Below are 26,158 nucleotides of genomic sequence, written 5' to 3'. Positions count from 1 at the left end.
CCCCATAGAGGATAAGTGGTAAGGTCCCCACACATCAGAGTGTACAATATGAAAAGGAAAAGAGGATCTTTTATTGCTCATAGGGTAATTGTTTCTACAATGCTTTGACAACTGACATGACTCACAATTGAGACTGGACACACTGACTCCCTTAAACAGTTTGGGAAGCAAATGACTTAAAGCAGAAAAAGGTAAATGACCCAACCGACAATGACTCAACATAATTTGACTGACAGACTCTAAAAAGGTAGAACCAAAAGCAACATTCTTGGGATGATCAAAGCATTGGCCAGGGGTGTCGAGCAAGTATATTCCATTCGCTTCATGGCCACTCCCAATCACCTTCCGAGACTTCAGGTCCTGAAACACACAGTGAGAAGGGAAAAAGGTTACACAACAATTCAATGACTTGGTCAAGCTACTTACAGATAATAAGTTGGTATTTAATTTAGGTACATGAAGAGTGGAAGATAAGAGTAAGGAGTCTGTAGGCTTGACAGTTCCCTTGCCAGAAATAGGGGCAAGAGAACCATCAGCTAAGGTGATTTTGTCACGACCAGGAAGCAAATCATATGAAACAAACAAAGTGGAGAGGTTGGTCATGTGATCAGAAGCACCTGAGTCTATGATCCAAGGGGTCTTGGGATTACCTGAGGTGGATGCATGGTTAGCAGAAGCCCTTATACCTGAGTGAGCAAATGCGGTGGTGGCTGGACTTCCAGAAGGGTTGGATGATGAAGTTACACCTTCAAGCTAGCTGATCATCTTTCCAAACTTCTCATATTCAGTTTTCATGGCTGCCAATTGTGCACTGGCTGTCTCAACCTCTATATCTGTATTTCTGGCTACATGTGCACTTCTTGTCTTTCTACTATCATTCTTCATCTGGAATCGGATAGGGACAAGACTGGGATGCAATTTCCAGCACTTGTCCTTGGTGTGTTTCGGCTTCTTGCAATATTCACACACCATCTCCTTCTTTCTTGTGCCACTAGGAGCTCCTGTAACCCCTTTGGGTTTAATTCCCATATTTGCAAAATGATCATTGATACTGACTCCTTGAACCTACACTTGCCTCCTACTTTCTTCACTGCTGACCAAAGCATATGCTTGAGACAATGAAACATCTTCCTTGGACAAGATGTTTTGCTTTGTAATGTCATATTCAGAATTCAGCCCTGTCAAGAACTCAAAGACCCTATTCCTTTCAACCAATTTCCTGTATGTGCCAGCATCCTTAGGGGTATCCCATGTCACAGCCTCTATCAAATCAATCTCTTGCCATAGAGATTTTAGGGTTGAGAAGTATGCTGCAAGTGACTTCTCCCCCTGTCTTAGATTCTTCACATCACTTCTCAGTTTGTAGGCTTTAGCAACATTCAACTTTTGGGAGTAAGTTTCTGCAACACTATCCCAGATTTCTTTAGTCGAGTTCATCCACAGATAATGCTGACTAATCTGTGGCTGCATTGAGTTCACAAGCCACCCAATCACTGTGTAGTTTTCTTGCACCCATCTCTCATAAAATGGATCATCCTCTGAAGGAGCTTTAATGCTGACTAATCTGTGGCTGCATTGAGTTCACAAGCCACCCAATCACTGTGTAGTTTTCTTGCACCCATCTCTCATAAGATGGATCATCCTCTGAAGGAGCTTTCTTGCTCTCAGAAATAAAACCCCATTTTACTTTGCTACAAATATGGATTTTCACTGATTGTGACCAAGCCAAGTAGTTGGTCCCATGAAGTTTAACTGTAGTTACAATCAGCATAGAATCGGCTGGGGTTCCCAAAATCTGTCCATATTCAACAGCATTCTTGTTTTCAAGGTTTGAGAAATCCATCATGTAAAGGCTCCAATTAGGATTTTAATAGGTTTCCCAAAGTACTGGGGGTCTTGATGAGCTTAGTTTGAGCTGAATAGGCAACAACAATTAGCTCACAGAATCAGTTCAATCTTGATAACTGTGACAGTCCAGCTCGGCGGTAGCTCTTTCTATACTGTTTCAGCCTTCAAAGGACACCCAACAAACCTCCAATCACAAGGTATTTCAGGTTCCCAACAACTGTTGTCTCAAAGAGAAGAAAAAAAAGGCCACAGCCCTTAAGAGACCTTTTGTCGAACACTCAGTGTGCAGTAGTTAACAACCTACTGTTAACTAGAAGAAACCACTTCAAAGTGTTCAGTATAGGTCCAAGAAGAGGCTGGGATGAAGATGAGACTAGTACCACTTAGTTTAGATTAGTTTCAGCAGCTTGGCAGTCCAATAATCAGCTGAATAGCACTTCCAAAATAACCCAGAAATTTCTGAGTAGAATCAGTCCAGCAACATTGGGCTGAATGGAGGTGGGCTTTGAATGCTTTAACAGTCCTCCCAAACAACAAAAAACAACCCAACAAAGGACTGAGAAAAAACTTACAGTAAGAGAGTCTCTGGTTTGAACTTCAAACCAGGCCGAACACTTGTTCTCTGAGATAACTTCGAAATCCTTTTCTCTGATTTCAAATCAGGCCGAACACCTTGCTCTCTGATTCTTCCTGGTCACCGAACCCTTCTCCAAGTGTGTAGAAACTTGGGCACCCTCCAATGACCTCCAAGAACCAGGCGGATGACTGTAAACTTTCAGCCCTAGAACCTCCTCATGCAGTTGGCTGAACTAGAACCACATGAGGGACACGCCAAGCAATGGCCCGCTCTGATACCAAGTTGAAAAACAATCCACTTGATGTATGGAACTGTTTGAGATTAGATGCAAACCAGAAAATAAACAAACAAGAGAAGAAGAGAAGAGAGAGCTGGCGGCAATGAGTGTTAGAGAGTAAGAGGTTCGAACATAACCTCTCTCTAACACTCTAAACATCTTATTAAGAAGTTAATCTTTGACAAATTACAGAGAGGCCCTTGAGTGGGCAGGAAAATACAAAAAACAGAACATTACAGAGTATGGGCCCAGAATAAGGCCCATAACAGAGAGAAACATAACATAACATGAAATGTCAGTCTCTGGGCCATTCGGCCCATCTCCTGTACAATATGTCATCATATTGGAGCGTCTAGAATTGAGCACAATGATACAAGTATTACTGTGTCAAGCTAGTAATTGGTTATCACATCAATGTCCTTTGTCCCAATAAGTGCATCCATATCCTATCATATTTTGGAGAGAGATAATTGTATAAAATGGTAATTTGAAAAAAGCATAATTTCTTTATAGGATGTGTGGATGCTCTTTCTTTCATTTAAAGATATATTATATCCTCATCCTCCTCATTATCATCTAAGCCTTGTCTCAACTATATGGATTTGGCTACATGAATCCTGTTTCACCATTTTATTATGTTTAGACTTTAGTACCATATCTATTGTTAGACTATGAGTACTTAAATAATTTCTTAATACATTAGTCCATGTCTTTCTTGGTCTATATATATAGATCAATAACCGAAGTTCATTAATTATTAAGCCAAAGGAAGATACAAAAAGGAGGAGAAAAACTCTCTTAACTCCCCCATATAGAAGCCATAAAATGAATTACAATATAGCCAAAAAATTAGAGTTTCTTCCCACCCTTTGTTTAGCTTAAGCATCAGCCATGGAGTTGGCATCTCTCTTAACCCAATTCAGCTTGACATCTCCTCTTTCTGAAGCCAGTCAACTTATATACAATAAGTTTTTGTCATATGTTGTTTTATTGCTTTTACCATGGTATTGTTTTTAGGTTTGTTTGCTATTAATATTTGGTAATGCACTCAGCATTTTGAGATTATAAAAGTTACTTATATGTATGATTTCCCCTTCTGTGCGCAACTCAACTAACTGTTGCCTTAGCCAAACTATTTGAGGTTATCCACATAGATCCCCTCTTGCTATTCCACACTATCAAGGACTTGTCCTAACAAAACCTTTTTGTTCACAACTAACGTTAAACTCTTTTCTGATTGTAATGAATTTGGCACTGATGAAGAAAAGGAGACATTGTAAGTGATGATGAAGCAGCTCTTTCATTCTGTTATTTTCTGTCTGCACTTAAAGTGACTTGCAATGCAGGGTGCTTTAGAAGAAGAGCTGGAAAGATTAAGATGCTCAGTGGATAATCTTCAAAACAAGCTTCGAGTGGTATGGATCTATTCTTCAAAAGAACATGGGTGATAATTTCTTTTTCATGGGCTGGCTTATCAATACTAAGATAATATAACTGGTATTTAGGGATTGGAGATTGAAGATCACCTAAAGAAGAAAATCCACAAATTGGAAAAGAAGAGGGTAAGAACATAATGGTATCTTAAGTTTATAATTGAATCTCTCTTTCTTTTGCTTAATCTTGTGTCTTGTTTACTTGAATGCAGATTCTTTCGGATGACGTGATTATGAAAAGAATATCAGAGTTGCGCCATTTTTACACTCTGCACCGATTTGACATTAAGAATTTACTTGAGAAAGAAAATGCTCAGTTTACTTCAATGATTGATATGGTAAAAGCAGAGCTGAGCCAATTTCACATGAGCAGCATTCAAACTTTTGAGTCTCCCAGGAGAGATGAAAGGTTCGATGACATTGAATATCGAGATGTTCATATAACTAATGATGCTCACCCCAATGTTGTGGCTGAGGTTTGTTAGAACAGGCCCCACATTGCTAATTTTTCTTGTTTATCCATTTTTTCCTTTTGGTTGCAAATTTGATAATTTTACTTTATCTATCCTTTTTCTCAAGAGAAACATTATTATATAATTGTGGAGGGACATCCTCAAACAGAAGGTTGTATTTGAACCTCTGGGACAATATCATGTGTCCTCCGATCATCTTAAGATGAATGAGCAACAAAAGAGAAAAACAGACCTTTAATCAATCAATTGATGCTTTGAGAACAGTTTAAGTTAACTTATTTCTTCCTTGAACTTAAACATATAGGCAAGTGAAAAAAGGAAGTTCCAAGTGATTCAACATCTAAAGTTGGATGATTTTGCACACTATATGTGCATGAAATGATAGATAGTGTGGTACAAATGATTGGATAACAAATATCAAGTGTTGATCAGGTTTTGGAGGGCTTAGCTGGGGTAAGGCCATCAGAACAATCTAGGAATTAACATTCTTCTGAACTTGATCAAAACTCATAGAAAAGAAAGGTCCTGAAGCAAATCTATGATTTGTGAGTCTCCTCAGAACTTATATGTCTATTATTGATCATGAAGACTTTGAGTCCATGATCCTATCTCCCCACAAACTGTTAATATCAGTTTCCTTGATCTGGCATCTAATCATGGCAGCATAAAAAGACTTGAGTATACTAATAGTGGGTAATTGTTGATTTGAAGAGTATTAGATGATTCTGAAAATTGTGCTTTTCCTATGTTTCAGCATATGCATGTAGCTCATTAAATGTAGAAATGTCTACTATTATAACTAATAGTAGGCTAAAACATATAAAAATATTTAATTAGCAGATTTTTTAGAGGACATTAAAAAATTATATAGCATGCAGATATTGCTACTTTTTATGTATTTTTTTGATAAATGAAATTTGTATTAATAAAAGAGGGAGAGATTCTATTGATAAAAAATATATTGATCAAAAAAAGAGGGAGAGGTTCCCTACAACTAAAGCATGAAAATCAACAGGGATGCCATCTATAACCAAGATTTATCAATACAAGAACATGACCTTTATGCAGCAAAGGAAGAAAAAAAATCTGTTCCCAGTGCCTTTTAAAGCCATCCTGTTTGAAACCAGAAAATTGTTTGAGAATGCTAACCCATGGCAGGGTTCCTTTAATTTCCCTATAACAGCTTCCTTTGTAGCTTGTTTTCTATAAAAAAATCTGCTGTTCTCTTCCGTCCATATTGACCACTGTAGTGCAAATGCAGCAGATTCCATGGGATTCTTCCTTGCTGGGAAAAACCACTTACTGTCCATGATGAAATTTGATTAGGAGGATTTTTGGAAACCACCAAGTTCTGTTTGAATAGCTGAAGAAAATGGATCCAAATATAAAAAATAAAACTGTAATGAATCAATAAATTTTGAATTCGCTCTCTAAACCACATAAATAAAATAATACAGGTGGTCTAATGGTGTCCCCTTAGATATAAGATGATTGGTGGTATGTAATCTGTTAGAATGCTCGAGTCAGGGGTATTTTGGTCATTCTAGTGTATCTTCTTGAAAGTGAAAGGTCTATTGTATCTGAGTTTAAGTTATGTGTCCCATCTTCTATGAGGGATAAAATTGTCTTTCTTGTAACTCTAAGTTTTATGAATAAAATTCAAGTGGGTCGGCTAGGAGAGTGATTTTTTCACATTCTCTCTAGTCTGGCCGAACACTCTTCTTCTCTCCTTCTTCTTTCTCTTTTCTTTCTTCTTTCTTCTTCTCTACTTTGACCTAGAATCAACTAGGGTTTATTCACATGGTATCAGAGCTGTAAGGTCGTATCCTCACTTCTTTCTTGCTGCTGTTCTCTTTCTGGGTTCGCCGCCAACCTTCACAGTCATCTTCTTCTTTTCCGACTGACCTGAGTGGAGGTTCGATAAGGGGCTGAAAAGGAGCTGTCGTTTTGTGGGCCTGGAGGTGAGAATGCCTCCGGTCGTTGCTGTGGTGGTCGTTGGAGTGGTATATTAAACCCTCTATTCAGTATCGAAGAGGGCTGAATGTGGACAGGTATGAGCACTACTGTTGCTTGTCCAAGTAAGGGACTGTGAATGTTTTCTTTTTGCTTCAAAAGTTGGTTGTGGTGATGTTCGGTGTGACTGATATGCATTTCAGTCGTGTTCCTCTGCATTTCTCTTCATATGTATGCTGAAAGAAGAGTTGTCGACTGCTGAAGTTCACAATAGCAGTAGATTGGTGGTGGTTGTGTCATGGTGATTGGTGTATCTATGTTTCTAAATATTTAAAAGTTGATCTCCTGGACCTTGTGTGTAATCAGTTCTGCAGTGTGCAGCCCAAGTGTTTGATGTGAAGACTGAGTGATTTCCGTCTCAGTGTGTTGATGGTGAATGGTTCTGCAGTGTGCAGCCCAGGTGTTTGATGTGAAGACTGAGTGATTTCAGCCTTAGTGTGTGGTGTGTAATGTGTATTTAAAGAAGCTGGAGTTAGTGGTGTTATAAGTGAGATAAGCCTTGTGAAAGAGTGTGAGGTTGTGTTGTGTATTTGAAGGTGAAATAATTAAGATGGCTTCATTTGAAAATGGGAATGATAACAAAACAGGTGTCATGCTTTCTCCAGACTATCTAAGTGTTCAAATGACATCCATCAAGTTGAATGGTGAGAATTATGTACCATGGGCAAAATCTGTGGAGGTGTTCTTGAAGGCCAAGAGGAAGGTAAAACATGTAAGAGAGGAGAAACCTTCCTCTGATTCCCCTGGGTTCAGTGACTGGGAACAAGAAGATGCACAGATAATGACATGGCTCTAGAACAGCATGGAACCAAAGATTAGTGTGAACTTCATGTTCCTAGATACAATTAAGGAAATCTGGGATCATGCTAAGAAGCTGTACTTTGGACAAGACAATACAACTAGGGTCTATCAGTTATACCAGGAGTACTTCAATTTGAAGCAAGGGAGACAAAGCTTGGAAGAGTACCATGCAAGTTTGAGGAACATTCGTAATGAACTCAATGTGTATCACCCTCTAACATCAGATGTCCAGATGCAACAACAACAACGTGAACAACTTGATGTGACTAGGTTTCTTGTGGGCTTGAAGGCCAAGTATGAGCCTGTCAGAGCACAGATATTGTGGGGATCATCTCTCCCCTCACTTGAAGAAGTTTTTGCCCGTCTTAAGAGGACATCCATTGAGCCGGTGGAACATTCTTCCTTCTCTGATAGATCTGGTTTGGTAGTGACTAAAGGAAGTGGCCGTGGAAGTAGAAGTGGTGGTGGCAGCAGTGGCCCTTCAAGCAACCGTGGTGGACACATATTTAACTGGGCTAGTGGTTGGACTGGAGGCCGAGAGTCAGGGGGAGGCCGTGGAAAAGGAAGGAGTACTGCTCAGTGAAAATGTACACATTGTGGCTTAGAGGGGCACACAGTTAATTTCTGCTATGATTTGCATGGTCCACCCAACACTTGGGCTAACCATGCTACATCTAAGAGTAGTAGCACAATTACTGAAAGCCAGCAAACTGCCCCAACCCCCTCCACACCCGCGTGTGCTTCCGGGCAGGAAATGATGAGTGTACCATGGGCAGTATATGAGCAGTTCCTTCAAACATCTCAGCATAACACAACTACACTTGCCCATTCAGGTATGACTTGCTTAGCTTCCAAAGCCTCACCCTGGATCATTGATTCTGGAGCCTCGGACCATATGTCTGGGACTCTTGATGTATTTTCTTCCCTTTCTCGCTCTTCCACATCTCAAACAGTTACACTTGCTAATGGTTCTACATCTCCTATTTGTGGTGTTGGTGATGTTGATCTCTCCTCCTTGTCTTTAGCATCTGTTTTATATGTTCCTAAGTTCCCTTTTAACCTTATGTCTGTTAGTAGATTAACTAAGTCCCTTAATTGTTCTGTAACCTTCTATCCTTCTTCTTGTGTGTTTCAAGATCTCAAGACGAGGAAGAAGATTGGTGGAGGGCATGAAGCAGGTGGTTTGTATTACCTTGATGGTGGTGGCCCCCCAGTGGCTTTTCAGTCATCTCTTACTCCTCTCCAATGGCACTGCAGATTTGGTCATCCCTCAAGGCTTTGAAGCTACTAGTTCCTTCCTTGAGTCATCTTTCATCATTAGATTGTGAGTCATGTCAGTTGGGAAAACATCATCGAGTCTCATTTAGTCCAAGAATTGATAGTCGTGTCTCAAGTCCTTTTGCTTTAGTTCATTCTGATGTATGGGGTCCAGTTAAAGTGGTGTCATACAATGGGTTTAAGTATTTTGTAATCTTTGTTGATGACTTTTCAAGGATGACATGGATCTATCTTATGAAAGACCGTAGTGAATTGTTCTCTATTTTTCAGAAATTTCATGCTGAAATACGCACTCAATTTGATGTTCATATGAAAATACTTTGCTCCGATAATGCCAAAGAATACATCTCCTCACCATTTCAACAATACCTAGAACATCATGGAATAATTCATCAAACTTCTTGTGCCTACACCCCGCAACAAAACGGTGTAGCTGAACGGAAAAATAGACATCTTCTTGAAACTGCTCAGTCCTTGATGATCAATATGCATGTCCCAAAGCATTTTTGGAGTGATGTTGTTCTTACATCTTGTTTTCTGATAAATTGGATGCCCATGTCAATCCTTGGAAGTCAATCTCCTTTCTCCGTGTTGTTTCCCACTTTGTCTCCATTTCCTCTCACCCCAAGAGTCTTTCGCTGTGTTTGTTTTGTTCAACACTTGGGGTCTGGAGTAGACAAGCTAGATGCTCGAGTTACGAAGTGTATTTTTCTTGGCTACTCGAGGACTCAGAAAGGGTATAAGTGTTATAACCCAAAATTTCATAAATCGTTTGTGTGCTCTGATGTCACCTTCTTTGAATCAGTTCCATTTTTCTCAAATGCCGGGGTCTCTTCTTCTCCCTCTGTGGTTCCTCTTCCTGTACCGGTTGTGGACCCTCTTCCCGTAGCTCCCATTCCTACTGTAGATGCACATCATATGCCTATTACTACAGAGAGGCCGCCAATTACTCAAGTGTATACCCACAGAAGTGCTTCGGCCCCTCCTCCACTTCAGCACCTGTCGATAGATCCTGCTACTGCTCATTCTCCCTTAGATCTTGATCTCCCTATTGCTTTGCGGAAAGGTAAACGTACTTGTACTTCTCATCCCATTTCGGGCTATGTTTCCATTGCTCACCCTTTTGCTTCTCATTGCAAGTTTATATCATTACTCTCATCGGTTCCCATTCCCAAGACTGTACAGGAAGCCCTTACCTCCCCAGGTTGGCGGCAAGCCATGGAAGAAGAACTCTCTGCTCTACAATATAATCACACGTGGGAACTCACCACCCTTCCTCCTAGTAAGCACACTATTGGGTGTAAATGGGTCTATACAGTGAAGCATCTTCCTGATGGCAGTGTGGAACGATTGAAGGCACGGTTAGTGGCCAAGGGCTATTCTCAGTTATATGGTGTGGACTATATGGAGACATTCTCTCCTGTGGCTAAAATTGGTTTAGTTCGGGTGTTGATCTCATTAGCTACTATGTATGATTGGCCTCTCGTACAACTTGACATAAAAATGCCTTCCTACATGGTGATCTTGTCGAGGAGGTGTATATGGAGCAACCACCAGGGTTTGTTGCTCAGGGGGAGGCTGGTAAGGTGTGCAGGCTCAAAAAGGCAATCTATGGATTGAAACAATCTCCACGTGCATGGTTTGGCAGGTTCAGTGAAGTGGTGAAGGCCTTTGGGATGAAACAGTGTCAGGTTGATCATTTTGTGTTAAGCTATAACTCAAAGGATGGGAAAATCTTGCTAGTCGTGTATGTGGATGATATTGTCATAACTGGAAGTGACAGCAATGGAATTGATAGGTTGAAAAAATTCTTACAGGACCACTTCAATACGAAAGATCTGGGGAAGCTAAAGTATTTCCTAGGAATAGAGGTTGCGAGGTCAAAACAGAGGATCAACCTGTTAGAGAAAATATGTTCTTGATCTATTTGAAGAAACAGGGTTGTTAGGTGCTAAACTAGCAGAGACTCCTATAGAACTCAATGCCAAGTTAAGTGTGGATGCAGGTGAAGAGTTTGATGATCCTGGAAGATACAGAAGGTTGGTGGGAAAGTTGAACTACCTGACCATTACCCGACTAGATATATTATTTGCTGTGAGTGTGGTGAGTCAATTTATGCAACATCCCCGGGTTCCTCACTGGGAAGCTGTTCTGAGAATTGTTAGGTACCTAAAGGGTGCTCCAGGTCGTGGTTTGTTATACCAAAAGGGAGGAACTCTTGAGATAGTAGGGTACATAGATGCTGATTGGGCTGGCTCTATATCAGACAGGAGGTCAACCACAGGGTATTGTACCTTCCTGGGTGGCAATCTTGTAACTTGGAAGAGCAAGAAGCAAACAGTGGTGGCAAGAAGTAGTGCAAAAGCAGAGTACAGGGCTATGGCCCATACCACATGTGAACTAGTATGGCTGAAGAACTTCCTACAGGAGATGGGTTTCTCAATTGACAAACCCATGAAACTATACTGTGATAACCAAGCTACTGTTCACATCTTATCCAATCCCGTCTTGCATGAAAGAACTAAACATATTGAGGTGGATTGTCACTTTGTGAGAGAGAAAGTGATAAGTGGGGTAATAACTACATCTCATGTGAGCTTAGGAAATCAGTGGGCAGATCTCTTCACAAAATGATTGTCTCGGGGAAGAATAGATTACATTTGTAACAAGCTGGGACTATATGATATATACTCTCCAGCTTGAGGGGGAGTGTTAGAATGCTCGAGTCAGGGGTATTTTGGTCATTCTGGTGTATCTTCTTGAAAGTGAAAGGTCTATTGTATCTGAGTTTAAGTTATGTGTCCCATCTTCTATGAGGGACAAAATTGTCTTTCTTGTAACTCTAAGTTTTATGAATAAAATTCAAGTGGGTCGGCTAGGAGAGTGATTTTTTCACATTCTCTCTAGTCTGGCCGAACACTCTTCTTCTCTCCTTCTTCTTCTTCTTTCTCTTTTCTTTCTTCTTTCTTCTTCTCTACTTTGACCTAGAATCAACTAGGGTTTATTCACATAATCAAACATGGCTGTCTAGATGATTGTTACCTTTTTGATGTATTATGCATGCATTTACTTTCTTGTTTTAGTTTGTTTTAGGCATGGTGGAAAACTGATACCTTGATGTTGTCTTCTGAAATCAAATATAAATTGCATACTTTAGACCAATAAGATAAGATCCCAAGCAAACTTTCTTTGAAAAATCACATCTAGTGAGGCAATCATTCACTAAGTTGTTCAACCATGGAATCCATCTGCTTGAGATGTTCAATCCTGAAGCTAAAGTATCTAGCCTCTCTGATGTGGTGAGCTGGTATCGAAGGATCATTAGAAGAAGAACCTCCTATTCAGCCATTCTTTTAAAAGTGAAGAGAGCAACTAAAGTGTAAGGGGTTCCTAGAGCCTAAGGTGCAAGGTGCAAGGCAAGATGCACGACTGAAAAAAAGTGAGGAACCATTTAGAAAAAAAAAAGAGAATATAAAAAACTTAACATACAAGAATATGCAAATCTAGCCTCTCTGATGTATGACCTGATATCCAAGGATCTTTAGAAGAAGAACTTCCTATTCAGACAATCTTTTAGATGTGAAAAGGGGTTCCCAGAACCAGAACCAGAACCTAATGTGCAAGGTGCACGGATGAAAGAAGTGAGACACTACTTTGAAAAAAAAAGAGAATATGAAAAACTTACATTCTCTTATTGATCAAAAAACTTAACATACAAGAATATGTGCATCTATACTCTGAAGAAAGAACTTCAAAAAGCCCATTAGCTCAATTGGTTAAAGTGTCATGTTGTGAACACAAAGGTACATTCTAGTCCTACATAGGCTATTTTGTTTAAAGTTTAAACTCCAAGTGTCATAGTATCTGCATTGTAATAAATTATTTATTCAATATCAGATGCAAGGTTAGTTCATCAAAAAATAGCAACAAGGCAGTTGAGGTGCACTAAGTTCAGGAAAGGTGCATCTTACAGAATGAGCTTTGCCTGCGAATGCCTTTCAAAATTTTGTATCCAGTTAATGGCAATCTGAGAGTCTCCCTCTGACATTATGAGTTATGTTCTTTATGAATCAAATCATTAGTTTTTCCACCATTATGCTCCCCTAGGCAAATAAAAGGAACCTAGGGACAAATTACTAGAAGGAAATTTCTTTCTATAAATGTTTGGGACCTAGAGACGTTTATTTGAATCTTTTTGCAGTATTTCTGGTTAGCTCCCTTGGTTTGGGGGGTTATGGTTGGGTGTCTTGATGTGGTTGGTCAGCTCTTGGGTATTAGGCTTAATTAGATAAGGCATAAAGGTTATTAGGACTTGGGATTTTTGTTTGTGGTGTCTTCGCCATGTTTTTTTTTGCTGTTTCTTGTATTTTCTTTTTCTTTTCCAGCCTTTGTTTTATTTCTTTGTGATGGTTAATTAAACACAATTGGGGTGGCAAATGGGTGGGTTGGGTTGGGTGCGGGTTGAGTACCAATCCACCCATTAATGACCAATGTTAGAGAACTGGACCAGGCATAGAATTGGAAAAGGGAGAGGTTCAACCGTGGTGATATGGCATATACATGTATATTTTGTAGGTCACATGAATATTCTATATAAATAATTTTACAAATGATATTAGATAGATGGCTAATTCCTTAATTTTTAAAGCAAATGACTAGGGTTCAAGCCTCTCCACTTACATTTTTTTAAAATATGTGTGAATGAAAGCAATATATCCATTAAAGAAGCATAAATGAACACAAATGAAGAAATGGATCAAAAGTGACAAGGCAATACAATGACTAAAAGATCATGGGTTCAAGTCTTGCCATTGCCATTTTGAAATTTCATCTCATTTAGTGACCGGGTGGTTTTATGAAACCGGGATCAGTTCACTGTTCTTTGATTTAACCGGCCGCTCAGCTGGTTTAGACCGGTTTTCTATCAATTTTGGTTTCTAGGGCATGGCCAAATTGGCCAGTGTCTCAGGTCACGCACAACGGCCGGTCTAGTTCTGTTTCTAAACATTGTTAATGACCCACACCCATTTGCAATCCAGACAAATTGCATATTAGTGGGTTGGAACCCACTCTACCCATTTTGACCCTCTTACCCACACTCAACATTTTTTTACTTTTTTTTTATTTCAAATGCCATAACCAGACAGGTTCGGTCAAGTCATATACCAAAAAGATGTGATTCAGTACACCAAATCTGACGAATAATCTCTGATTATAGCAAGTAAAAGAGAAAAGGAGAAGAAGAAAACAACAGAAATGGAAGAAGAAGATGAAGGAGGAGAAGAGAGTCCAATGACTTCTTTCCTACCTCTCTATCTTTTTATTAATCTCACTTAACCTGAACTAATTTCAAGTCTGCCCTTATGTGGGCAGCCAGCTTATTAACATACTTCAAGGAAATAAAAAAAGATTAACAGGCCCATAAAGAAAAGGCTCATTATCAAACAAAACATGTAAGAAGCACTAATAACAAGGTAATAATGCACTGGGGCCCATTCGACCCCGTCTCTCTACACAAAAAATTCTGATTTGAGAGAACAAGCTTTTTGTCCCTTTTTCTGGCTGCCATGTTGCAAAACCGGGTTGGGTCAACCTGTAACCCGAAATTGACCAACATAGGAATTGATAAAAAGTCAAAATTATTCGTATTTCAGAAAAAGAAAAAGCAAAAGTTGCAGAAAAGCATAGAAATTGATTAAAAAAATAAATAAATTTATATATTTCATATAAAAAAGATATTGTGAAAAACATAGAAAAGGATACAAACTTTCTATATGTTTCATCCAAAAAACAGAAATTGCAGAAGAACGTAAATTTTCAAAAGAAAAATATATATTACAGCCAGAAAATAGCTGAATTTGCACCCAACACAGAAAATAATAAATTTTGCAAAAATATATATTTCAGACAAAAATAGAAAATGCAGAAAAAAATGATAGCACAAATTGCATAGAACACATAAAATGATATATATATATATATATATATCAGCTAGAGAAATAAAAAATGCAAAAAAGGAAACTTCATAAAAATTTCAAAAAGAAAAAAGTTGCACCCCAAAAATAACAAAATTTGTAGAAAAATATAGAAACTGATAGAGCATTCTAACATCATGATCACAAGCATATGTTGATGACACCATCATTGTGGTCATTACTGAAAGTCAAGTTGTGGTGGGGCTCCAAAAGTAACACCACCTTGTCGAGCAGATCTTATAGACCAAATTTCAGGGGCAGGAAATGGAACATCGGCTGAAATTCCAAGACATGGGGTAGCCAAAACACAGCCTCTTCCTTGTTGCCTCCCTCGTTTTCCATTGATGTGACTAATATGTTGGGGCCAATGAAACGGTGGTGTATTTGAGATTGGTGCTGCCGTAGATGGTGTGAACATAGTGTTGGGCGGGGAGTCAAGGGAGTTCAAGCTTCAATCCCAACATTCAATTGTTGGATCTAATCCAGCTAGTCCGACATGGCATTTGGAGATGAGGGGCCTGGCTAGGTTTTGTGCAGATTTGACCAATGACAGCAGTAGTTGTGTAAGTGAGAGCCATCTTTCGCTATTGAATGGATATCAGCTTATTTGATTTCAAATCAGACTTGTTTCATTTGGATTAGGTGTAATGGCTGTATGAGGGCAGTGCATGTGCAAGAGAGGTGTGTGTGAGAGTGAGAGTGAGAGTGAGAGTTAATGTGTGTGTGTATGAGAGAGAGAGTTGATGGTTGAGCTCCTATGCTCTTCTTTTTCGATTCCGAAGCTCCCTATCTTCTCTATGAGTAGGCAGAAATGGAGGTGGAGACTCCCTGTCTTCTCTACAAGTAGGTGGAAACAGAGGTGGAGAGTTATCTTTGCTTTGATTGCTGCTAGACTTATTCACAGGTAGGGCCAGGTTGGGCTTTGCCTCTTTATTAACAGAAAATGTCCAGGCCTGAACCCAAGCCCGGCCCAACCGTTGGGCCTAGATCTTGAGCTCGATCTTGAAGCCTAGTCTGGACATAAAAAGTCCTACTTACTGTTGTGGATCCTAACATTATGTTGGGCTTGGGCCCTCTTATGTTTTCCTTATTGGGCCTAATGGGCCTGGGTATTTCTTAAGTTTCTTGCTGCCTACTAATCAAGGGTAGATTTGTCATTGTATTTTCTTTCTTAATGCCCTAATATATAAAAGATAGTTGAGGGGCTGGTTAGATTTAGCCACCCATTTCCTTCAAACCTTCTTCTTCTTGTTTTAAGGCTGAATGTAAACATGGTACCAGAGCATTGATACTATAATTTCTACTGGTTCAAAAGCTGATCCTTTTGCAGTTTCATCCTTCTTGTTTCTATTATTTCTGCTTAGGGTTGTCAAAGAAACCCTAGTTTTTCTCGTTGTACTCCAAAGCTAGTTTCTTCCTAGGGTTTTCCCCTGTGCTGAGTTCTATATGGCTGAAGTTGAAGGATTGCTTGTTGACCTATTTCTTAAAGTATTTAGAGGCTGAACTGTAACAGGTTGCAACTTGCAAGTCAAGAAGTGCATTGCTGTTGGTAGTATAGGAGTTGCAGACTAGGTGTTTGATTAGTGTTGCAGGCCTTGTGGCCCAAGTTTTTCTTCACATTCTCGAGCTGTCTTTTGGGAGTGGTTTCCCAACTTATAGGCCGAAAGGTACTGATTGTATTTGCCGTTCCTGGGTGAGTTTCAAGTCAGCAAGAGTGCATCATGTCCTCGAATTCTAGTCAGTTAACTTCTAAAAGAGAATCAATCAAGTGAGGGTTTCTTTAACATGGAGAGCCCTAGTTTTCCTATTCTTCAAATCACAAATGTGTAATTAGATGAATACAACTTCAAGGAGTGGTCTTGAGGCCGGCGGTCTCTACTATCTCAATGAAGATATCAATTCAACTCTTAAAGCTTCAACAAGTCATAGCGGTGAATGCAAATGCAAGGAGTCTAGTGCTACTATCTTTGGCATGGCATATTTGGTCATTTGTCAATTGAGAGCAATGTTTTAAAACGCGGAGGCATGATGCGAGGCGTTCCACTACCTTGAGGCATGAGGCGTAAGCCTCCCGAACACAAAGAGGCGTAAGCCTACTTAAGGAGGGTGGGGGGGGGGATGAGGAGGAAGAAGAAGGATCTCATTTTTCTTTATTTTTAATAAAAATATTTTATATTAAGAAGAATGAAGATGCATATCACTAGTTAAAAGGGGGGGGGGTCTTGTTGAAGCGGAGGTGAGCGAGCGAGCCGGAGTGGAGCCTGGGTTGAGGCGCACCAGGCGTGCGCCTTTTGAAAGGGTTGGGCCTAGGACCTGGGCAAGGTGCCTACCCTAAAATGCACCTCGCTTGTGCACCTAGGCACACCTTTTAAATCACTAGTTATGATGTTAGTGTTTATTGAAGGAAAAGAAAGAGAAGCTTGTTAGTTTATGACTGCAACTAATTGGGTGCTCCTGAGGCCAACCAAAGTGTGGCTTTTCCTACTACCTCTAGTTTTGATTCGGATCTTGTTATTGCTTTGTGGTATCACTCTTTTGTTTGTGCTTTGTCTTTTGTCTCTACTCTTAGGTTCTCAGAGGTTGGTGTTAACCCCAAATGGAAGGAAGCTATAGATGAAGAAATGAGAGCATTATTGAAAGAAAATACTTGGGAGCTAGTGGGTCTATTAGATAGGAAGAACACAATGGGGTGTAAGTGGGTGTATATAATCAAAGAAAAAGCTGATGGGTTTGATTGAAAGATACAAAGCTAGGCTGATTGCGAAGGGGTTTACCCAAAAGGAAGGTATTGACTACAAGGAAACTCCTCGGTGACCAGGAGTCACCAACCAACATACAATTTGTATCCCAACAACTAAAACAAATCCAACTACCAATATTAAGCATTCAAAGTACACCAAAAGTCAGTTGCAAAATTTTCTTTATTAAGGGCTTCAAATTCTAGAAGTAACACCCAGCTGATAATCCTTGAGCTGATCAATGTGCCTAACTCTTCATTGCTTTTCATTTTTTCCACAAAGATAACACACAACAAAGGGAATATAACTCCATATAATTTTTTGCTTTGGTGTTCCCATGCACTCTTGGCTAGCTTCCAAAGATTTCCTCGTAATCATTGGGCACCCACCCAGCCATATTGAAGAGCTTGAAGTAGGCCCAAATACCTCTTACATAGCCACATTGAACCAGAAAATGCATGTTCTCATCACCCTTTTACAACATGCATCTACTAGGGAATTGAAAGCTCCTTTTCTTCAAATTATCTTGAGTGAGAATATAGTCCATTGATATCAGCCAAGAAAATGCCTCCACTCTTGGAAGAACATGCTTCCCCCAAATAACTTTGATTGAATTAGGCACCACCTGATTTCTAAACAATGCTTTATAAAGAGACTATTAGGGTGTTACTATCTCTAGCAGCCAACTTTTTTGGGGAACTACATCAATTGGATGCCAATAATGCCTTTCTAAATGGGGACTTGCAGGGAGAAGTTTATATGGACTTTCCTCTAGGGTATGACATGAGAGGGAAGATGTGTAAACTCAAAAGGGCCTTGTATGGATTCAAACAATCCCCAAGAGCATGGTTTGAGAGATTATGCAGAGCAATGAAGGCTATAGGATATTGACAGAGTAGTGTTGATCACACCTTATTTTATAAAAGAAATGATGAAAAATTGACAACATTAATTGTTTATGTTGATGATATGGTGGTTATTGGAAATGATGCAAAGGAGATTATGGAGTTGAAAGGTTTCTTAGCCTCAAATTTTGAAATAAAGGATTTGGGACCCCTAAGATACTTTTTGGGAATAGAAGTGGCTAGATCCAAAGAATGGATCTATATTTGTTAGAGGAAGTATGCCCTAGATTTGCTTAAGGAGACAGAGAAGGGGCCAAACCTATTGACATTCCTATAGAACAAAACCACGGATTGCTAGAAGGTGATGAAGAGCCTTATCCTGAAAGAGAAAGATATTAGTAGCCGGTTGGAAAATTGCTCTATCTATCTCTCACCAAACCGGACACTGCATATTCTGTCCATGTAGTTAGCCAATTTATGCATGTTCCACAAGTTTCACATATGAAAGCAGTATAAAGAATCTTGATATATCTCAATTCATGTCTAGGGAAGGGATTATTGTTTAAGAAGCATGACAAAATAGAGGTTAAAGCATGCACTAATGTTGATTGGGCAAGTTCCTGAGGAGATGGGAGGTCTACATCTAGATATTGCACTTTTGTGGGTGGTAATTTAGTCACTTGGAGAAGAAAAAGAAAAAAAAAAGATGTGGCAAATTCGCAAAAGTGCTGAATCTGAATATAGGGATATGGTTCATAGAGTTGCTGAAGTACTTTGGCTTAGGATTCTTCTACGAGAGTTGGTTATAGAAGTAACTGGACCCTAAAGATTTATTGTGACAATCAGGTTTGAATCAACACTACAAATAGGACAAAACATATCGAGATCGATAGAAACTTTGTACATGAAAGGATTGTCTCTGGAGACCTCTATATCCCTTATGTGCCATCAATAAGACAACTAGTTGATGGTTTCACTAGAGGGCTAGACCTGTTCACGGGCCAGGCGGGGTTTGCCTATACACTAATAGAATATGCTCAGGCCTAAGCCCGAGCCCGACTAGAAATTTGGGAAAAAGATTTTTTTCCTTTTTAATTCAATTAAAAACTATTTTATTTATATTAAAAGACCTCAAAACCTAAAAAAATAATGAAAGATCTCATTATTACTTGAAAAAAGAGAAGAAAAATAAAGAAAAAAATATTATATATATGTATATTTATATATGCTTTTTTATTATATAAAAGATATTGTCTAAAACTCACCATGAGTTTTCAGCTTCTCACTTAAATTCACCACAACTTTTCAAAATGTCTAAAACTCACCATGTCACTAATTTGACGTTAAACAGACTAACAGTGTTAATATATTACCATTTTAACCTTCATAGAAAAATATAAAATATATACAAAATAAATTAACAGGTGTTAATATATTACCATTTTAATATATAGACATGACAAAAGGAAAAAGTTCAAAAAAAATATTTTCAAATATAAAATACATAAAAACATAGAAATTACAAAAAGTATAAAATTTTATAGAAATTGCAAACAAAATAAAAAATTATTTTCAAATTATAGAAACTATAGAAATTGAAAAAACAAAATAAGAAAATAAAGATTGTAGAAAAACACCAAAAATTATAGAAAAACATAGAAATTGTAAATAAATAACACAAATACAGGAAAATTTATAGATTGTAGAAAATAGAAAAATTGTAAAAAAATAGAAATTATAACAAAACACTAAAAATGCAAAGAAAACAAGAAAATTGAAAACTGAAAAAGACCATTTTTCCTCTAACTCACCATTCAAGGGTAATTTGGTCATGAAAATTGTTATTTATGCTGACATGGATTCCTCTGTTAAGAAGCATTAACAGTGCACTCACGAAAGTTGAGTTTTGGAAAATAAAAACTTATTGACATGGTGAGTTTTAGACATTTTGAAAAATTGTGGTGAGTTTAAGAGAAATGTTGAAAACTCATGGTGAGTTTTAGACAATTTTCCTATTTTTTATTATATAATACATTATCAAGTTGGGCTCGGGCCGGGCTTTTTTGAGAAAGCATGACCCTGGCCCAAAAAAGGCCAGGCCTGATATTTTAGGCCCGAGCCCTAGCCCATGGGCTTGAAATCCTGTCCAAGCCCGACTTAGATCGGGCCAGCCTGTTGGGCTACCCAGACCATGAACAGGTCTACAGAGGGCTTGCTTATGAAGTCAAGATTTATGGAGCTGTTGTGCAAGATGGGCATGATAGATATCCATGCTCAACCTGAGGGGGAATGTTGTGGAGACTAACATTATGATGGGCTTGGGCCCTCTTATGTTTATACTATGTTAGTTATCTCTATTTCTTCCTTATTGGGCCTAATGGGCTTGGGTTTATATTTGTATTTCTTATTTTGCCCGCTGCCTACTAATCAAGGGCAGATTTGTCATTGTATTTTCTTTCTTAATGCCCTAATATAAAAGATAGTTGAGGGATTGGTTAGATTGAGCCATCCATTTCTTTCAAACCTTTCTTCTCTTCTTATTCTACTCTTCAAGGATGAATGTAAACACCTATGATGTAATTTAATAAACTACTAATATATTAGTTTGGTAATAATTTAATAAAACTAATATTATATATTTATTGTATATTATTAATATATTTTTATTATATATAATATTATTTTTTTTGAAGAATAAGTTAAATTCATTAAAAGAAAGGGCCAGGCTTATTTGAGAAAGCCTGAGCTCGTGGGTCTAAAATTTTGTCTAAACCTGATAAAGAACGGGCCAAGACGGGTGAGCGTGTTGTGCTACTTGGCCCATGAATAGGTCTAGTTGTTGCTACTCAAGGTATATTTGAGGATTCTTTTTTCATCTCTTTGATATTGATATTTGTGAACTAAGATCCTTGGGAGGAATTTTTGCTCATTGACCTACATTAGGAGGGAATACCAAGGCAAAGATTGTGTGGAGTTGTGTACCTTTTGCCATTTGTTGGGAAGTCTGGAAGGAGAGAAAAAGAAGAATCTTTTGAAGTCAAAGCTAGAGGAACGGAACAAAATTGCTATGACTTGTGGAAGAACGATTATCAATTGGATTATCATCTTACCAGAATTTGAAGGGATTTCAAAAGAAGCATTTGGAAATGGTTTTTGATCACTATTTGATCTGGATTCAAGAAGCTGATGTCTTGTATCTGATTTTTTGTTTCTTTTTTTCTCATGTTCTTGGATTGTATATTGGTGATCTCTCATAACCCTTTTTTGATGTACTTTGTCTCTCCTATTAATAAATTTTCATATTTATTACAAAAAATAATTCAATCACGATATTATTCAGTTATTACTGCAATAAAAGAGTAAATCTTAAACTGCGTCAATTGTCTAATACCTCTATCATGTACATTTATGATTCTGTATTCATAATATCTGTTATGAAATTAACAATGAACTAGCATTGACAAGAGGAATTGTTTCAGAAGGAAGCTGAACTCTTTTTCCCCTTCAGTTGGCTCTTAAACTGAGCTTTCTTTTTTATTTTAAGTTTTTTAGATATTCTTAGTGTTTTGCAGAAGAAAGGTCTAGTTGAAGCAAACATTGTAGCTGATGAGACACTTAATACCTCAGATGCTCTTGCACAGGCACTTAGAGAGAAGGTTTAACATGCCTTTCCTTGTCCTTCTGTTTGGCTATCTCTTGGTTTTGTTCAACAATTAATGCATATGGCTTGGTTGTGCACATATAAAGATTCCAATTTCAGTGGATTTTATATTCCCATTGTATCAGGTTGCTGCACTATTGCTTCTATCTCAACAGGAAGAAAGGCATTTATTGGAGAGGAATGTAAATGTAGCTCTCCAGAAGAAGATAGAGGAGCTTCAGAGAAACTTATTACAAGTAAATTCAGTTGACTGTTATCTTATGCACTTCAACTCCATAGAGATCCTCACTGGATATCTTCTTGTCTTAATTTTTATTTTTGGCTAATAAAAAATCTTTTAACAGAGATTTGGTTTGGTATGCTTTTATTTAGTTAAACTACTTTAACTTTTTATAGTAAATTTAAAAAGAATTTCATTAAAAGGAAAAAAGCGGAACAATCTTGTCAGGTATTGACACGTAACACATAACATAAGCAAGGAGAAAATCAAAACATATCATCCAAGTTACAAATTTGCAGTCCTACAATTTCCCCAAGTCTGTCCCCTAAGTCCTCTTTATTGACTTGATCAAGTTCTGGTAAAACCAAGACCCAATCTGGTAAATCTTTGCCAATGACTGCCACCAGCCTCTCCATCCCAATTCCATTTCTTGTGGTAACACCACATATGGATTAAACTTTCTCAATATATTCCTCAGCCAAAACTTCTTCCTTCTCTCAAAGCCTTGACGACGTTCCAAGATGGCAACTTCATCCTCGCATTCAACCCCCCCCCCCCTTTGCACCTTCGAACTTCTCCCTTCACTCCTCCTCTACTAGGCTTCTTCTTGCCTTTCCCCTTCCTCCCACACCTCTCCCCCTTCCCCTGCAACTTTTTATTCTTATCATATTCTTCCCTCTTGCTGCTTTCAAAGTGCTCAATTGCCCTTCTAACCAGTCTCTCCCCACCTAGGAAAAATAAACCAAGTGATTTCCCAACCGCCACCTGCCTATCCACTAGCTGTTCAATTTTCACTCTCCCCTCACTAGTGTCCACACCTCTCCCCCTTCCCCTGCAACTTTCTTCTTATTATATTCTTCCCTCCTGCTCCTTTCAAAGTGCTCAATTGCCCTTATAACCACACTCTCCCCACCCGGGAAAAATAAACCAAGTGATTTCCCAACTTCCACCTGCCTATCCACTAGCTATTTAATTTTCACTCTCCCCTCACTAGTGTGCTCACTATTTGTCAAGTCCCCTTCTTCAAGACCCTTTGTCGTCTCCCCTTCCTCCCTTATTTTCTCCCCCTCTTCTTGTCAAGCCCCCTCCACTCCCCTGAATCGAAATCCTCCTCTTCTTGTTATGAACTCTATGCTACCTCTCAAGCTTATCATCTTCGCCAGATGTCTTCCTCTTCGACTTTATGCTATCTCTCAAGCGTATCATCTAGGCTGATAGATCATCAGGTTTCTGTGGCCCAATGTTATGAAGTTAGTGGTGACAAGGTGGTTTGGAGTCCTAACTCCCAAGTTTAGAAGACTTTTGCATGACCAAGAGCTAGAGGAATGTGTTCTATTGCTGAACAGATTGGAGCACTTTTGCATGACCAAGAGCTGGAGGAATGTGTTCTATTGCTGAACAGATTGGAGCAGACTAGAATCTTGGAGAGTGGGTCTCCAAGATAGACCAAAACTCTATCTTGGACGAAGGCCCCTTAGAAATTTTGGTCTGCTCCAATCTGTTCAGCAATAGAACACATTCCTCCAGATCTTGGTCATGCAAAGGCCTCTAGTCCCTTCAAAACTCCAATCAGCTGCAGTGCCATTCACTAAAACAGAGTAGTGACTTGTTTACAGGCATCCTTTGGTCCACTTACACCATAAGTCCCCAAAGACACACCTTCTCATTATAGTGATTAAAAAATCCCAGTCTACAAGATCATAGGCTTTTTCCAAGTCCAATTTGATTGCCACTCCCTTCCTCTTTAACCTTTTTTGAGCCTCCAAACACTCACTTGTAATTAGAATTTGATCAATAATTTGTCTATTTTGGATGAAGTCTCCTTGGTATTGGGAAATGAGAGAGGGGAGCACCGTTTTAAGAAGAATGGCACTGGAGTTGATTTCATTGAAGGGACTAGAGACCTTAGACAAGGAGACCCACTCTCTCCCTTTCTTTTTACTTTGGTAGCTGAGGTATTGAGTAAACTGATTTCAAAGGCTAACTCTATGCAATTGATCAAAGGTTGGTCAGTTGGGAGAGATAGAGTTTTGGTCTTACATTTACAGTTTGCAGATGATACCTTGATTTTCTATGAAGGGGAGAGCAGTGAAGATGTGGAAAACCTAAAATTAGTTGTGAACTTGTTTGAAAGGATCTCCAACTTGAGAATTAACTAGTCTAAGAGTCTAGTGGTTGGCATCAATTTGGAAGAGAGTGAGTTGAGAGATTTGACTGCATTGTTGGGGTGTGAGACTGGAGATTGGCCTTTGTGCTATCTGGGATTGCCCCTTGGTGGAAACCCTCGATCAGTCAGTTTTTAGGATCCAGTAGTTGAAAGGTTTGAAAAAAGATTGGCAAGTTGGATGAGGAATTATATCTCTTTGTGAGGGAGAATCACTTTGATCAAATCCACCTTGGCAAATCTTCCAGTCTACTACATATTGGTCTTTAGAATGCCCCAAGCTGTGGTAAGAAGAATTGAGAAAATTATGAGGGATTTTTTGTGGGAGCCTGGGGAAGGGAAAAAGGATCATTTGATTAGGTGGGAGAAGGTGAAGCAATTGAAAGGAGAAGGGGGTTTGGGAATTGGAAATGCAAAACTGAAGAATGTGGCTCTGTTGAGTAAGTGGTTCTGGAGGTTCCCCAAAGAAAATGAGAAATTGTGGACTAGAGTTATTCCAAGTATCCATGGGCAATCAAGCAATGGTTGGAATGTGGGCTGCCTGCAGAGAGCTACCTTGGCTGCACCCTGGAAGGCCATCCACGACGTTCTTCCTTTGTTTCTTCCCCATATAAGGTATGATTTGGCTTGGGTCAGAAAATCAGATTCTGGGAGAACATCTGGATTGGGGACTCCCCCTTGTCAGAGGTCTTCCCTTCCCTCTTTGCTCTCTCCAGACTCAAGGGTAAACCTATTAGTGATTTTATCAGCTTTTCTTCTTCCTCTTCAAACTTGAGTTGGAATTTGGGCTTTATTAGAAATCTAAGAGAATCTGAAATCTCTAGTGTCTCTACCTTGGTTAACCTGTTGAATTCAGTAATTTTGGGGGATAGTGTTTCAGATTCTAGAGTTTGGGCCCTCAATGAGTGAGGTTCTTTTTCTTGCAAATCTTTCTTGAACTCTCTTGTTGCCACCTCCTCTCCTTCTTTCCCTGTTAAGGAGATTTGGTTTTGGCCCATTCCTCTTAAAGTCAGTGCTTTCTGTTGGGAAGTATTCCATGGTTCCATCAATACTTATGACTTGCTTCAGAGAGAAAGACCAAAGTGATGCTTGTCCCCAAACTGGTGCTCCTTATGTAAGCTGAATGGTGAGACTGCTCTTCACCTCTTTATCTCCTACCTTTTGCTAATTCTATTTGGGAGTGGTTTTCCTCTCTGTTTGGTTGCAGCTGGAATCCTCCTGCTAATCTAGAAGATCTTTTCAGCTCCAACATTTTCAGGTGTTCTAAGAGGAGAGGAAAAGTGATGGAAAAATGCACTAGAGCAGCAGTGGCCTGGACAATCTGGGAGGAAAGAAATCTAAGGATATTTGATGATTAGGAAAGAGGTAGAGATGCTGTGATTGAAGTGATAACTATAAGGGTGGCACATTGAGTGAAAACTTTGAAAAATATTTGCAGATTTTAAGACAGAAGATTTCTTCAGATCATGTGGAACAATTGCAAATATGGCTTCTAGAAGTCCTAAGGTAACTGAATTTTGGTCCCCTCCAGATGTTGGGTGAAAGAAACTAAACTTTGATGGGAGCTGTTTGGGAAACCCTGGCCCATTGGGAATTGGTGGGGTAATAAGGTAGGAGAATGGAAATATCATTGCCATGTTCTCAGGCCCTACTCAACATGGTGATGTGGTGAATTCAAAATTGAAGGCAGCAGTGTTTGGTGTTGAGAAAGCTAAAGAGTTGGGGATTGACAGGTTGATTATTGAAGGGGACTCAAAAGTCATTGTAAACTGGCTGAAAAAACAGGAAGGAGCAATCTGGAGATTAAGAAATGAGTTCAGGCGCTTTAAGCAGGTTTCCAAAGATATGGAAATTC

The 26,158-nt window shown here is 39.0% G+C and overlaps 1 protein-coding gene across 4 annotated transcripts in view; it reads left to right on the top strand.

Moving 5' to 3' along the window:
• MEE13 (myosin heavy chain-like protein) overlaps positions 1-26,158 on the top strand; it is an 85,069-nt gene that overhangs the window by 46,884 nt on the left and 12,027 nt on the right. For all 4 annotated transcript variants that reach the window (XM_010276089.3, XM_010276088.3, XM_088894145.1 and 1 more), the window contains 5 exons: positions 4,049-4,117; positions 4,208-4,264; positions 4,348-4,611; positions 21,831-21,914; positions 22,045-22,155. In XM_010276089.3, the coding sequence (XP_010274391.1) occupies positions 4,049-4,117; positions 4,208-4,264; positions 4,348-4,611; positions 21,831-21,914; positions 22,045-22,155 (585 nt within the window). The remainder of the gene's footprint in view (positions 1-4,048; positions 4,118-4,207; positions 4,265-4,347; positions 4,612-21,830; positions 21,915-22,044; positions 22,156-26,158) is intronic.

This window comes from Nelumbo nucifera, chromosome 1 (assembly GCF_055504915.1).
Source record: "Nelumbo nucifera cultivar China Antique chromosome 1, China Antique-T2T, whole genome shotgun sequence".
NCBI classification, from domain to species: Eukaryota; Viridiplantae; Streptophyta; class Magnoliopsida; order Proteales; family Nelumbonaceae; genus Nelumbo; species Nelumbo nucifera.
This window is presented reverse-complemented; position numbering and strand designations above follow the sequence as displayed.